Here is a 14,661-nt window from a genome sequence, read left to right as displayed (position 1 = left end):
GAGATTCTTCTGATATAATAAAAGAAAAATACAGAGATTTTTCAGAATGGGAATGCAAACACTAGCAAACTGGAAAAGCAAAGTAGAACTTCTGAATTAATAGAATAAGTTAAATAAGAATGAGAAAATAAAGGGAAACTTGACCAAGCTAGCAAAGAAAGAAAATGGAAAAGAGTTTGAGACATTATAGCACATTATAGCTATTATGAGACATTATAGCACAAACTCTGTTGGGAAAAAAAAATCCATTTGTAGTTTAAAAAAATAGTAAAGATATAGAAAAATCTATTGAAAATACAAAAATCTGTATTCCTCTTTTATTATATCAGAATTAAATAATAATTTTGTCTGCCCTGTTTTACCAAATTATTTTATTAAAACACGCTAACGAGGTTTACAAGCTTTTCTTCTCCCAGCTCTCATTCTCTATAGGATTTTTGCTGAGATACTTCAAAATTTTTATTTTTAGGTTATATTTAAGCTTTCACTTCTAATAAATCTCTCTCAAAAACTTTTCATATCACTTGTCATAAAAATGTATTCTCATAGTATCATCATCCAGATTCAGTTACGTATACATCAAGAATAATTGTACAATACTGTTTCCTAGACTCTTCATCTTATCTTTTCAATGCATGATATTTAAATAAACCATGCTTTTTAATTTTTTTATTTTTTATTTCTAATTTTTTATTATACTTTAAGTTCTGGGATACGTGTGCAGAACGTGCAGGTTTGTTACATAGGTATACATGCACCATGGTGGTTTTCTGCACCTATCAACCCATCATCTACATTAGGTATTTCTTCTAATGTTATCCCTCCCCTATTTCCCACCCCCAATAGGTCCTGGTGTGTGACATTCCCCTTCCTGCGTCCATGTGTTCTCATTGTTCAACTCCCACTTACGAGAGAACATGCAGTGTTTGGCTTTCTGTTCTTGTGTTAGTTTGCTGAGAATGATTGTTTCCAGCTTCATCCATGTCACTGCAAAGGACATGAAATCATCCTAAATTTTTTATGGCTGCATAGTATTCCATGGTGTATATGTGCCACATTTTCTTTATCCAGTCTCTCATTGATGGACATTTGGGTTGGCTCCAAATATTTACTGTTGTGATTACTGCTGCAATAAACATACATGTGCATGTGTCTTTATGGCACAATGATTTATAATCCTTTGGGCATATACCGAGGAATGGGATGGTTGGATCAAATGGTATTTCTGGTTCTAGATCTTTGAGGAATCACCACACTGTCTTCTACAGTGGTTGAATTAATTTACACCCCCACCAACAGTGTAAAAGCTTTCCTATTTCTCCACAACCTCTCCAGCATCTGTTGTTTCCTGACTTCTTAATGGTCACCATTCTAACTGGCATGAGATGGTATCTCATTGTTGTTTTGATTTGCATTTCTCTCATGACCAGTGATGATGAGCTTTTTTTCATATGTTTGTTGGCCACATAAATGTCTTCTTTTGAGAAGTGTCTGTTCATATCTTTTGCCTACTTTTTGATGGGGTTGTTTTTTTGTAAATTTGTTTAAGTTCCATGTAGATTCTGAATATTAGCCCTTTGTCGGATGGATAAATTGCAGAAATTTTCCCCCATTCTGTAGGTTGCCTGTTCACTCTGATGATAGTTTCTTTTGCTCTGCAGAAGGTCTTTAATTAGATCCAATTTGTCAATTTTGGCTTTTGTTGCCATTGCTTTTGGTGTTTTAGCCATGAAGTCTTTGCCCATGCCTATGTCCTGAATGGTATTGCCTAGTTTTTCCTCAGGGTTTTTCTGGTTTTCAGTCTTACGTTTAAGTCTTTAATCTATCTTCAGTTAATTTTTGTATAAGGTGTAAGGAAGGGGTCCACTTTCAGTTTTCTGTATATGGCTAGCCAGTTTCCCGAACACCATTTATTAAATAGGGAATCCTTTTCCCATTGCTTGTTTTTGTTAGGTTTGTAAAAGATCAGATGGTAGATGTGTGGTGTTATTTCTGAGGCCACTGTTCTGCTCCATTGGTCTATATATCTATTTTGGTACCAGTACCATGCTATTTTGGCTACTATAGCCTTGTAGTATAGTTTGAAGTCAGCTAGTTTGATACCTCTAGCCTTGTTCTTTTTGCTTAGGATTGTCTTGGTTATACAGGCTCTTTTTTTGTTCCATACGAAATTTAAAGTAGTTTTTTCAAATTTTGTGAAGAAAGTCAATGTTAGCTTGTTGGGGATAGCACTGAATCTATAAATTACTTTGGTCAGTATGGCCATTTTCATGATACTGATTCTTCCTATCCATGAGCATGGAGTGTCTTTCCATTTGTGTCCTCTCTGATTTCATTGAGCAGTGGTTTGTAGTTCTCCTTGAAGGGGACCTTCACATCCCTTGTAAGTTGTATTCCTAGCTGTTTTACTCCCTTTGTAGCAATTGTGAATGGGAATTCAGCCATGTTTGGGCTCTCTGTTTGTCTATTATTGGTGTATAGGAATGCCTCTTATTTTTGCACATTGATTTTGTATCTTGAGACTTCACTGAAGTTGCTTATCAGCTTAAGGAGGTTTTGGACTGAGAGGATGGGATTTTCTAAATATAAAATCATGTCATCTGCAAAGAGACACAATTTGACTTCCTCTCTTCCTATTTGAATACCCTTTATTTCTTTCTCTTGCCTGATTGCCCTGGCCAGAACTTCCACTACTGTGTTTAATAGCAATGATGAGAAAGGACATCCCTGTCTTGGGCTAGTTTTCAAAGGAAATGCTTTCAACTTTTGCCCATTCAGTATGATATTGGCTGTGGGTTTGTCATAAATAGCTCGTATTGTTTTGAGATACATTCCATCGATACCTAGTTTATCAAGAGTTTTTAGCATGAAGGGGTGTTGAATTTTGTCAAAGACCTTTTCTGCATCTATTGAGATAATCATGTGGTTTGTCATTGGTTCTGTTTATGTAATGGATTACATTTATTAATTTGCATATGTTGATCCAGGCTTGCATCTCAAGGATGAAGCTGACTTGATTGTGGTGGATAAGCTTTTTGATGTGCTGCTGGATTTGGTTTGCCAGTATTTTATTGATGATTTTTGCATCAACGTTCATCAGGGATATTGGTCTGAAATTTTCTTTTTTGTTGTGTGTCTGCCAGGTTTTGGTATCAGGATGATGCTGGCCTCATAAAACAAGTTAGGGAAGATTTCCCTCTTTTTCTATTGTTTTGGATAGTTTCAGAAAGAGTGGTGCCAGCTCCTCTTTGTATCTCTGGTAGAATTCGGCTATGAATCTGTCTGGTCCTGGGTTTTCTTTTTGGTTGGTAGGCTATTAATTACTGCCTTAATTTCAGAACTTGTTATTGGTCTATTCAGGAATTTGACTTCTTCCTGGTTTTGTCTTGGGAGGGTGTATGTGTCCAGGAATTTATGCATTTCTTCTAGATTTTCTAGTTTATTTTCATAGAGATGTTTATAGTATTCTGTGATAGTAGTTTGAATTTCTGTGGGATTAGTGGTGATATTGCCTTTATCATTTTTTATTGTGTCTATTTGATTCTTCTCTCCCTTCTTTATTAGTCTGGCTAGTGGTCTATCTACTTTGTTAATCTTTTCAAAAACCCATCTCCTGGATTCACTGTTTTTTTTTAAGGATTTTTCATTTTCGTGTCTCTGTCTCCTTCAGTTCTTCTCTGGTCTTAGTTATTTCTTGTCTTCTGCTAGCTTTTGAATTTGTTTGCTCTTGCTTCTCTAGTTCTTTTAATTGTGATATTAGGGTGTCAATTTTAGATCTTTCCCGCTTCCTCTTGTGGGCATTTAGTGCTACAAATTTCCCTCTAAACACTGCTTTAGCTGTGTCCCAGAGATTCTGACACATTGTATCTTTGTTCTCATTGGTTTCAAATAACTTACTTATTTCTGCCTTAATTTTGTTGTTTATGTAGTAATCATTCAGGAGCAGGTTGTTCAGTTTCCATGTAGTTGTGCAGTTTTTAGTGAGTTTCTTAATCCTGAGTTCTAATTTGATTGCACTGTAGTCTGAGAGACTGTTATGATTTCCATTCTTTTGCATTTGGTAAGGAGTGTTTACTTCCATTTATGTGGGCAATTTTAGAATAAGTGCGATGTGGTGCTGAGAAGAAGATATATTCTGTTGATTTGGGGTAGAGAGTTCTGTAGATGTCTCTTAGGTCTGCTTGATCCAGAGCCTGAGTTCAAGTCCTGAATATCCTTGTTAATTTTCTGTCTTGTTGATCTAATATTGACAGTAGGGTGTTAAAGTATCCCACTATTATTGTGTGGGCATCTAAGTCTCTTCATAGCTCTCTAAGAATTTGCTTTATGAATCTGGATGCTCCTGTATTGAGTACATATATTTTCAGGATAGTTAGCTCTTCTTATTGAATTGATCCCTTTACCAGAGTAATGCCCTTCTTTGTCTCTTTTGATCTTTGTTGGTTTAAAGTCTGTTTTATCAGAGTGGGATTGCAACCCCTGCCTTTTTTAGCTTTCCATTTGCTTGGTAAATATTCCTCCATCCCTTTATTTTGAGCCTGTCGTGTCTCTTCATGTGAGATGGATCTCCTGAATACAGCACACCAATGGGTCTTGACTCTTTATCCAGTTTGCCAGTCTGTGTCTTTTAATTGGGGCATTTAGCCCATTTACATTTAAGGTTAATATTGTTATATGTGAATATGATCCTGTCATTATGATGCTAGCTGGTTATTTTGCCTGTTAGTTGATGCAGTTTCTTCCTAGCATTGATGGTCTTTACAATTTGACATGTTTTTGCAGTGGCTGGGACTAGTTGTTCCTTTCCATGTTTAGTGCTTCCTTCAGGAGCTCCTGTAAGGCAGGCCTGGTGGTGACACAATCTCTCAGCATTTGGTGGTCTGTAAAGGATTTTATTTCTCCTTCGCTTATGAAGCTTTGTTTGGCTGGCTATGAAATTCTGGTTTGAAAATTCTTTAGAAATGTTGAATGTTGGCCCCCACTCTCTTCTGGCTCGTAGGGTTTCAGCAGAGAGATCTGCTGTTAATCTGATGGGCTTCCCTTTGTGGGTAACCTGACCTTTCTCTTTGGCTGCCCTTAACATTTTTTCCTTCATTTCAACCTTGGTGAATCTGACAATTATGTGTCTTGGGGTTGCTCTTCTTGAGGAGTATCTTTGTGCTGTTCTCTGTATTTCCTAATTTGAATGTTGACCTGTCTTGCTAAGTTGGGGAAGTTCTCCTGGATAATATCCTGAAGAGTGTTTTCCAACTTGGTTCCATTCTCCTCATCACTTTCAGGTACACCAATCAAATGTAGGTTTGGTCTTTTCACAAAGTCCCATATTTCTTGGAGGCTTTGTTCATTCCTTTTCATTCTTTATTCTCTAATCTTGTATTCATGCTTTATTTCATTAAGTTGATCTTCAGTCTCTGATATCCTTTCTTCTGCTTGATTGATTTGGCTACTGATACTTGTGTATGCTTCACGCAGTTCTCATGCTGTGTTTTTTTCAGCTCCATTAGGTCATTTGTGTTCTTCTCTAAGCTGGTTATTCTAGATAGCAATTCCTCTAACCTCTTTTCAAGGTTCTTAGCTTTCTTGCATTGGGTTAGAACATGCTCCATTAGCTCTGAGGAGTTTCTTATTACCCACATCCTGAAACCTACTTCTGTCAGTTTGTCAAACTCATTCTCCATCCAATTTTATTCCCTTGCTGGCGAGGAGTTGTGATCTTTTGGAGAAGCAGCATTCTGATTTTTGGAATTTTCAACCTTTTTGGGCTGGTTTTTCCTCATCTTCATGGATTTATCTACCATTGGTCTTTGATGTTGGTGACCTTCAGATGGGGTTTTTGTGTGGATGTCCTTTTTGCTGATGTTGATGCTGTTCCTTTCTGTTAGTTTTCCTTCTAACAGGCCCCTCTGCTGCAGGTCTGCTGGAGTTTGCTGGAAGTCCCTCCAGACCCTGTTTGCCCTGGGTATCACCAGCAGACTCTGCAGTTCAGCAAAGATTGCTGCCTGTTCCTTCCTCTGTAAGCTTCATCCGAGCGGGGCACCCACCAGATTGCCAGCCAGAGCTCTCCTGTATGAGGTGTCTGTCGACCCCTGCTGGGAGGTGTCTCCCAATCAGGAGGCACAGGGGTCAGGGACCCACTTGAGGAGGCAGTCTGTCCTTTAGCAGAGGATGAGCGCTGTGCTGGGAGATCTGCTACTCTCTTCAGAGCCAGCAGGCAGTAACGTTTAAGTCTGCTGAAGCTGCATCCACAGCCACCCCTTCCCCCAGGTTCTCTGTCCCAGGGAGATGGGAGTTTTATGTATAAGCCCCTGACTGAGGCTGCTGCCTTTCTTTCAGAGATGCCCTGCCCAGAGAGGAATCTAGAGAGGCAGTCTCGCTATAGCAGCTTTGCCAAGTTGCAGTGGGCTCCACCCAGTTTGAAGTTCCAGGTGGTTTTGTTCACACTGTGAGGGGAAAACTGCCTACTCAAGCCTCAGTAATGATGGACACCCCTCCCACCACCACGATCCAGCATCCCAGGTCTACTTCACACTGCTGTGCTAGCAGTGAGAATTTCAAGCCAGTGGATCTCAGCTTGCTGGGCTCCATGGGGATGGGATCTGCTGAGCTAAATCACTTGGCTCCCTGGCTTCAGCCCTCTTTCCAGGGGAGTGAATGGTTCTGTCTCACTGGCATTCCAGGTGCCACTGCGGTATGAAAAAAACTCCTGCAGCTAGCTCAGTGTCTGCCCAAATGGCTGTCCAGTTTTGTTCCTGAAACTCAGGGCCCTGGTTGTTTGGGCACCCGAGGGAATCTCGTGGTCTGCGGGTTGCAAAGACTGTGGGGAAAGCGTAGCATCTGGGCCAGAATGCATTGTTCCTTACAGCATGGTCACTCACAGCTTCCCTTGGCTGTGAGTAAGGGAGGGAGTTTCCCCACCCCTTGTACTTCCTGGGTGAGGCAATGCCCCACCCTGCTTTGGCTCGCCCTCCATGGGCTGCAGCTACTGTCTAGCCAGTCCTAATGAGACGAGGCGGGTACTTCAGTTGAAAATGCAGAAATCACCCAACTTCTGTGTTGATCTCGGTGGGAGCTGCAGACTGGAACTGTTCCTTTTCGGCCATCTTGCCAGCCAGCAACCCCCAACCTTTTTTTTTTTTTAATACTTTAAGTTCTGGGATACATTTGCAGAATGTGCAGGTTACATAGGTATACATGTACCATGGTGGTTTGCTGCACCTAACAACCCATCATTTACATTAGATGTTTCTTCTAATGCTATCTTTCCCCTAGCTCCCCACCCCTCAACAGGCCCTCATGTGTGACATTCCCCTCCCTGTGTCCATGTGTTCTCATTGTTCAACTCCCACTTCTGAGTGAGAACATGCAGTGTTTGGTTTTCTGTTCTTGTGTTAATTTACTGAGAATTTACATGATGACATCCATGTCCCTGCAAAAGACATGAACTCATTCCTTTTTATGGCTGCATAGTATTCCATGGTGTATATGTGCCACATTTTCTTTATCCAGTCTCTTACTGATAGGGATTTGGGTTGGTTCCAAGTCTTTGCTATTGTGAATAGTGCTGCAATAAACATACATGTGCATGTGTCTTTATGGCACAATGATTTATAATCCTTTGGGCATATACCCAGTAATGGGATTGCTGGGTCAAATGGTATTTCTGGTTCTAGATCTTTGAGGAATCACCACACTCTCTCCTAAAATGGTTGAACTAATTTACACTCCCACCAACAGTGTAAAAGCTTTCTTATTTCTTCACATCCTCTCCAGTATCTTTGTTTCCTGACTTTTTAATGGTCACCATTCTAACTGGTGTGAGATGGTACCTTATTGTGGTTTTGATTTGCATTTCTCTCATGACCAGTGATGATGAGCTTTTTTTCATGTTTATTGGCCACATACTTCTTTTGAGAAGTGTCTGTTCATATCCTTCACCCACTTTTTGATGTTTTTTTTTCTTGTAAATTTGTTTAATTTCCTTTTAGATTCTAGATATTAGCCCTTTGTCATATGGATAAATTGCAAAAATTTTCTCCCATTCTGTAGGTTGCCTGTTCACTCTGATGACAATTTCTTTTGCTCTGCAGAAGGTCTTTAGTTTAATTAGATCCAATTTGTCAATTTTGGCTTTTGTTGCCATTGCTTTTGTTGTTTTAGTCATGAAGTCTTTGCCCATGCTTATGTCCTGCATGGTATTGTCTAGGTTTTCTTCTAGGGTTTTTATGATTTTAGGTCATATGTTTAAGTCTTTAATTCATCTTGAGTTAATTTTTGTATCAGGTATAGGGAAGGGGTCTACTTTGTTTTCTGCATATGGCTAGCCAGTTTCCCCAACACCATTTATTAAATAGGGCATCCTTTCCCCATTGCTTATTTTTGTCAGGTTTGTCAAAGATCAGATGGTTGTAGATTTGTGACGTTACTTCTGAGGCCTCTGTTGTGTTTCATTGGTCTATATATCTGTTTTGGTACCAGTACCATGCTGCTTTGGTTACTGTAGACTTGTATAGTTTGAAGTCAGTTAGCGTGATGCCTCCAGCTTTGTTCTTTTTACTTAGGATGTCTTGGCTGTAGGGACTCTTTTTTGGTTCCATATGAAATTTAAAGTAGTTTTTTCGAATTTGGTGAAGAAAGTCAATATTATCTTGATGGAGGTAGCATTAGATCTATAAATTACTTTGGTCACTATGGCCATTTTCACAATATACATTCTTCCTATCTATGAATATGGAAAGTTTTTCCATTTGTTTGTGTCCTCTCTGATTTCCTTGAGCAGTGGTTTGTAGTTCTCCTTGAAGAGGTCCTTCACATCCCTTTTAAGTTGTATTCCTAGGCATTTAATTCTTTTTGCAGCAGTTGTGAATAGGAGTTCACTCATGATTTGGCTTTCTGTTTCTCTGTTATTGATGTATAGGAATGCTTGTGATTTTTGCACATTGATTTTGTATCCTAAGAATAAGCCGTACTTTTTAATATAAAATATTTTAGTCATACAAAAAATGCATATAAAGCAAATGACATAGAAACAATATGATTAATATCCACCTCTGGACTCAGTTGGCTTAGGAAAATATAAATATTTCACTACACTTGAAACTGATTGCATATTTATCACTTTCCTCTTTCCCTTTCTACAGAAACCTCTATATCTTTAATTTGGAATTGGTCATTTTCTTATATTATTCTATAGTATTTTTTAATATCTATGTATTTCTCACCAATAGATTTTTAGTTTTGAGATATTTTTTCTACTCCATAGAAATGGTATGTATATTTATGCAATTTGATCTTACTGCCTAATATTATATTTGTGTTTTTTGTTTTGATTTGTATTATTCTGGTTTTTTTCTATACTGTATGATTTCATTGTATGAATATCTCCCATTTATTTATTCTCATGTATTAACATGTGCTTCCACTTGATATTTGCTGTACTTTACCTACAGTTCAATTGTGAACATTATTGCACATGTCTTCTGGTGGTTCATGTGTGAGAGTTTCTATAGGTAACCTGCACACCTGGGCATGAAATTTCTGATTGTAATACACGCTCATGTTGGGCTTTACTAGATAATGCTAGATTGTTTTTAAAGTGGTAGTTTACACTCCATGGCAGCTCTTTATTGTTTTGTGTGTTCCTGTATTCTGTGTCCTTGCCATTTTAGGTAGATGATGTCTCATTGTGGTCTTACTTTGCATTTGTTTGGTTACTAATGAGGTCAGTCATATCGTTGTGTTTTGTTGTCTATATTTTTCTTCCTCTGTGTAATATCTGTTTATGCCTTTTCTTTCTGATTTGTAAAAATTCTTTGTATATTCTGGATATATATGTTATAAATATCTATAGGATAGACAAGAACAAGCTATCTGGTAAGGTGATATTCAGAAATATAAATTAGGTGAGGAAGCAAGCCATGCAAATATCCAAGGAAAAAATCATTTCAGGCAGAGGAAACTGTCAGTGTAAGACCCCAAGGCAGAAACACACTTCAGGGGCAAGATGGGCATCAATATGAAGGGAGCATGAGGGAGAACAGAAGAGAGACTATGCAAGAGTAAATTGGGCCTTGTAGAGCTTGATAAGAATTTTAACTTCATTCTAAGCAGGATCAGGAGTCACTGAAAATTCAAGCAAAGAATGACATAGTCTGATTTAAGTCTTTAAAGTTGTATAGAAAATAGGCTACAAAAAACAAAAGCTGGGAAACCAGCCAGCATATGTTACAGTAGTCCAACTGTGATTGTGGGGATGTAAATTATGGTGCAAGCAGTGGAAGCAGGGATTTGAATTTGGGTTATATTTTCATCGTTATCCACCAGATTTGCTGATGTATTAGATATGAGGTGAGAAAATAAGTGAGGTATCAATAATGACTCTAGAGTTTGGGGCTAGAGCAGGTGTAGATGAAGTTATAAACCTGGAAGATGCATGTTTGGGCCAATGCATCAAAGTTCTGCTCTAGACATATTAATTTGAGGGGTCTGTTAGAAATACAAGTGGAGAGGCCGAGACGGGGGAATCATGAGGTCAAGAGATCCACACCATCCTAGCTAATACGGTGAAACCCCGTCTCTACTAAAAATACAAAAAATTAGCCGGGCATGGTGGCGGGCGCCTGTAGTCCCAGCTACTCGGGAGGCTGAGGCAGGAGGATGGTGTGAACCTGGGAGGCGGAGGTTGCAGTGAGCTGAGATCGCGCCACTGCACTCCAGCCTGGGCACAGAGTGAGACTTCGTCTCAAAAAAACAAAAAAACAAAAAAAGAAAGAAAGAAATACAAGTGGAGATGCTGAGAATACAGCTGGATAGTTGAGTCTAGAGTTTTTGGGAAAAGCTGGGACTAGGACTGCAAATTTGGTAATCATTAATGTCTAGATGATATTAGAGACATAGAACTAGGTGCAGACACTTAGAAAGAGAGCATAGTTATCTAAGAGAAGTCTGAGGACTGAGCTCAGGGTACTCAAAGATTTAGAAGTTGAGAAGATGAAAAACAGCTAGACAGAGAGACTGAAAGAGTGACTACAAGAATGAAATATGTGGAAGCCAAATGAATAAGAGCGTTAAAAGAAGACGGAAATGATCAGTGTGTTAAGTACTTACCCGGGTTAAGTCCAGGACTGAGAATTGGCCATTGTTTTTTGACATTTGGAAATCTTTGAAGGCCTTGCCAAGAATAATTTGGTTGGGATAAGGAGAGGAATGACCTGACTGGAGAAGGTTCAAGGGAGAATTGGAGGAGAGGAAATGGAGAGAGTGATGTTTCTCCACGGAATAGATGATGTGTGAGAGGGACTATTAGAGGATGCAGACAAGAGGGCAGATGATTTCAGAGAAAAGTCCCTGAGTGGGTGACAAGGACTAAGATTTGGTACTGAAATGTCAGGAATATGAACTGTAACAGGAGGGAAGGCAGAGTACAGGGGTAGCCATACTGTAGATTGGCCACAAAGAAAATATTTTCCAAATGGGGCTATATTCCCCCTAAGCCTCCCCCAAATCATTACCTCTGCTTCTGATTCAATCCCTTAAAACCTCATCCATCAGCTGGAATGAGAGACAACTAATAAATAATAGATAATAAAGACAAGATATTCAGAGTGGAAGATGGAAAAGACAGTACTGTATTCTTTCATTCATTTAGCAGACATGTATTGCCAAAAGACACTGGAGAAAATAAAGATGACAAACAGGTGATGCCTTTGTTGAAGATTATAGTCAAGGACAGGAAAACTTTAGCCCTCTTCTTAACATTTTCTTCCCTTAGACACAACACACACACACACACACACACACACACACACACACACACAGAGTTCCTGGCATATACCATATACTCTGTAACTGTTCCTTCCCTTCCTTATACTCTGTAACTGTTCCTTCCCTTCCCTTTGTGACTCATTTCTTCCCCCAGAAAGCTCATTTGATCTCTGCAAATAATTTTGAATCCCCTTTGTTTCTAACCATGGCAATTGTTTTGTTTTCCCATCTCCTATAAGTTCTAGCTCAACCCGTCGGGGCTTTTTTTTGTTTGTTTTTTTGTTTATTTGTTTTGAGATGGAGTTTCTCCCTTGTCACCCAGGCTGGAGTGCAATGGCATGATCTTGACTCACTGCAACCTCTGCCTTCTGGGTTCAAGTGATTTTCCTGCCTCAGCCTCTGGAGTAACTGGGATTACAGGTGCCCACCACCACACCCAGCTAATTTTTGTATTTTTAATAGAGGCGGGGTTTCACCATGTTGGCCAGGCTGGTCTCAAACTTCTGACCTCAGGTAATCTGCCCACCTCGGCCTCTTAAAGTGTTGGAATTACAGGCATGAGCCACCATACCTGGCCATTCCTTGGGGTTTTATAGAACAAGTATGATCCTTTTTCCTTATGACAATACCCTGAGTTCAGAAATCTCAGAGACAAATGTTTACAGAGACCAGGTAAATAAGTGGCTAGAGTGACAAGACTTAAGAGACCATTGGCGTACCACCAGTTTGTGGAGGGAACTGGACAAACTGGAATACCCATGCCCCATCCAAAGGCAACCATTGCAACTAAGCTTTAACAGATTGTTGCCACCTAAGTAATTCACGATGGTCTCGTAATTCACGGATGGTCTCGTAATTCTGGTTAGCATTGTCTGAGCCAAACAAAACATATCTGTGGGCATGATCCAGCAGACTGCTGGATCCAGCAGACTGCTAGAGCCAGCAGACTGCAACCTCTGCTTAGATAATTGCAGGTGTCAGCCTTCCCTTGGCTAAACAGCCACTTCACACTGATAAGTAGCCCTTGCCTGGCACAAAGCAGGTGGGGCTGAATCCAGCCTGATATCACATCACCAGAACTTCCTCTAAGTCTTCTCAAGGCATCTGTGAACTACCAGCAGCCCAAATAAGCATCTTTTTCTCCTTCAATCATTTCTCATAAAGCAGATTCTATTCATCTCACCATCCATCTTTTTCCCCTAACATATGAGAATTCATCAAAGTAGAAACTCTAGAAATCATCCAGAAATACAAATGTGATCTGACCAGCATGGGTGTAAACTTCCTCTTTCATTAATTTAGAAAAAGGTTTATTAATTTTGAGTCTTAGATCTCATAAAAGTATAGCTGTATTGATTTTAAGATATCAATGAACCCACTGAAATTGTATAAAAAGATTTTGTGTGGCTGGCAAACAAATGCTTTTCTTTTAACATATTCTTAAAAGAATAAAGCCCCAAAGAAGATTTAACAACCACTATAGACTAAGTTTCAGTTAATGTAGTCTGTAGCATTAGCTTTTGGAAGACTGTTCTGTCAGAATATGGACCAATACTGAGTTTAGTCTCTACTAAAACTGTTTGTCTTTTTTTTTCGTATCTTCTCCTACACAGCTCCATAACCCCTGCAGAATACTGGTATAATTACCCACACCCCACCCACCCAGTGATTGTTGATGTAATTAATTATTTAATCCAAGTCTGAGGCCTAAACTTTTTTTAATCAAGCGTCACATGTTTTAATTTTATTCTATTTCATTTCATTCGATTGATGCTAAAATGTATAATGTGATGATTCTAAGATTTAGGAAAAATAATATTATACTGGGATATGGAGTTTCTATATATTTACATGAACCTCCTTTTTTTTCTTCTCTGTAGGTCGAAAATTTAAAAAGTTCAATAAAGTCAGAGTTATGAGAGCACTAGATGCTGTTGCTCTCCCACAGCCAGTGGGCATTCCAAATGAAAGCCAAGCCCTAAGCCAGAGATTCACTTTTTCACCAGGTCAAGACATACAGTTGATTCCACCACTGATCAACCTGTTAGTGAGCATTGAACCAGATGTGATCTATGCAGGACATGACAACTCAAAACCTGACACCTCCAGTTCTTTGCTGACAAGTCTTAATCAACTAGGCGAGAGGCAACTTCTTTCAGTAGTCAAGTGGTCTAAATTGTTGCCAGGTAATAATAATTTTTATATACAGCATGTAATAAAAAATGTACTATGTTTGTTGTATTAGTAGATTGCTAAAACACTCTATGCAGTAAATTATCTACAACATAAAACAGTGTGTGATAGTATATGTTTCAGCAGTTCAAAATATTTGGGACCCTAATATGTGTTGCAGAAATGTAAACAAATAGAGAACACATTGAGTCTTACTGATGAGTCAGAAATTGCATACATTAAACTTATGCTAATAAGAAATACCTTAGGTTTACGTGTTCAACCACAGATATTACGGTAGCTCAGAAATGATAAATTGACCATTTTTTATAAATGCCCCATCTATTCTAAATCTTAATTCAACCAACCTTATTTGGTTGAAAATAAAACAATGTATAAAGTCATATAACAAATCAAAATAGTATTCAGAGTACAGTAAGGTATCAGAAGTAAATGGAGAAAACAAAATTCCTAAACATAAATTACTTTAAAAAAAAAATAGCATACAGAGAAAAGAATCTCTAGTCACTAATCCTCTAATTTTACCCAGACAAAGGGAGTATATCGCCCAGCAACAGAGAGAACTTGGATTATATCATCATAGAAGAATTTCAGTCACTTTACTTATCAGCTATTTTTGCTCCCTCACCACAGCTCTGTAGGAGCCAAGTACTTGAAAGAATAACAAGGATGAAATTCTCATTTGGTTAAATCTTAGACTGCAGAGCC

At 38.7% G+C, this 14,661-nt stretch overlaps 1 protein-coding gene across 1 annotated transcript in view; it reads left to right on the top strand.

The window, feature by feature from the left end:
- Nucleotides 1-14,661, top strand: part of PGR (progesterone receptor) — a 99,182-nt gene that overhangs the window by 52,449 nt on the left and 32,072 nt on the right. The window contains 1 exon segment of the mRNA XM_050755519.1: nucleotides 13,641-13,946. Coding sequence (XP_050611476.1) covers nucleotides 13,641-13,946 — 306 coding nt within the window.

This window comes from Macaca thibetana, chromosome 14 (genome assembly GCF_024542745.1).
Source record: "Macaca thibetana thibetana isolate TM-01 chromosome 14, ASM2454274v1, whole genome shotgun sequence".
In the NCBI taxonomy this organism is placed as follows: Eukaryota; Metazoa; Chordata; class Mammalia; order Primates; family Cercopithecidae; genus Macaca; species Macaca thibetana.
The sequence above is the reverse complement of the archived record's forward strand: the minus strand, read 5'-3'. Positions and strand labels throughout refer to the sequence as shown.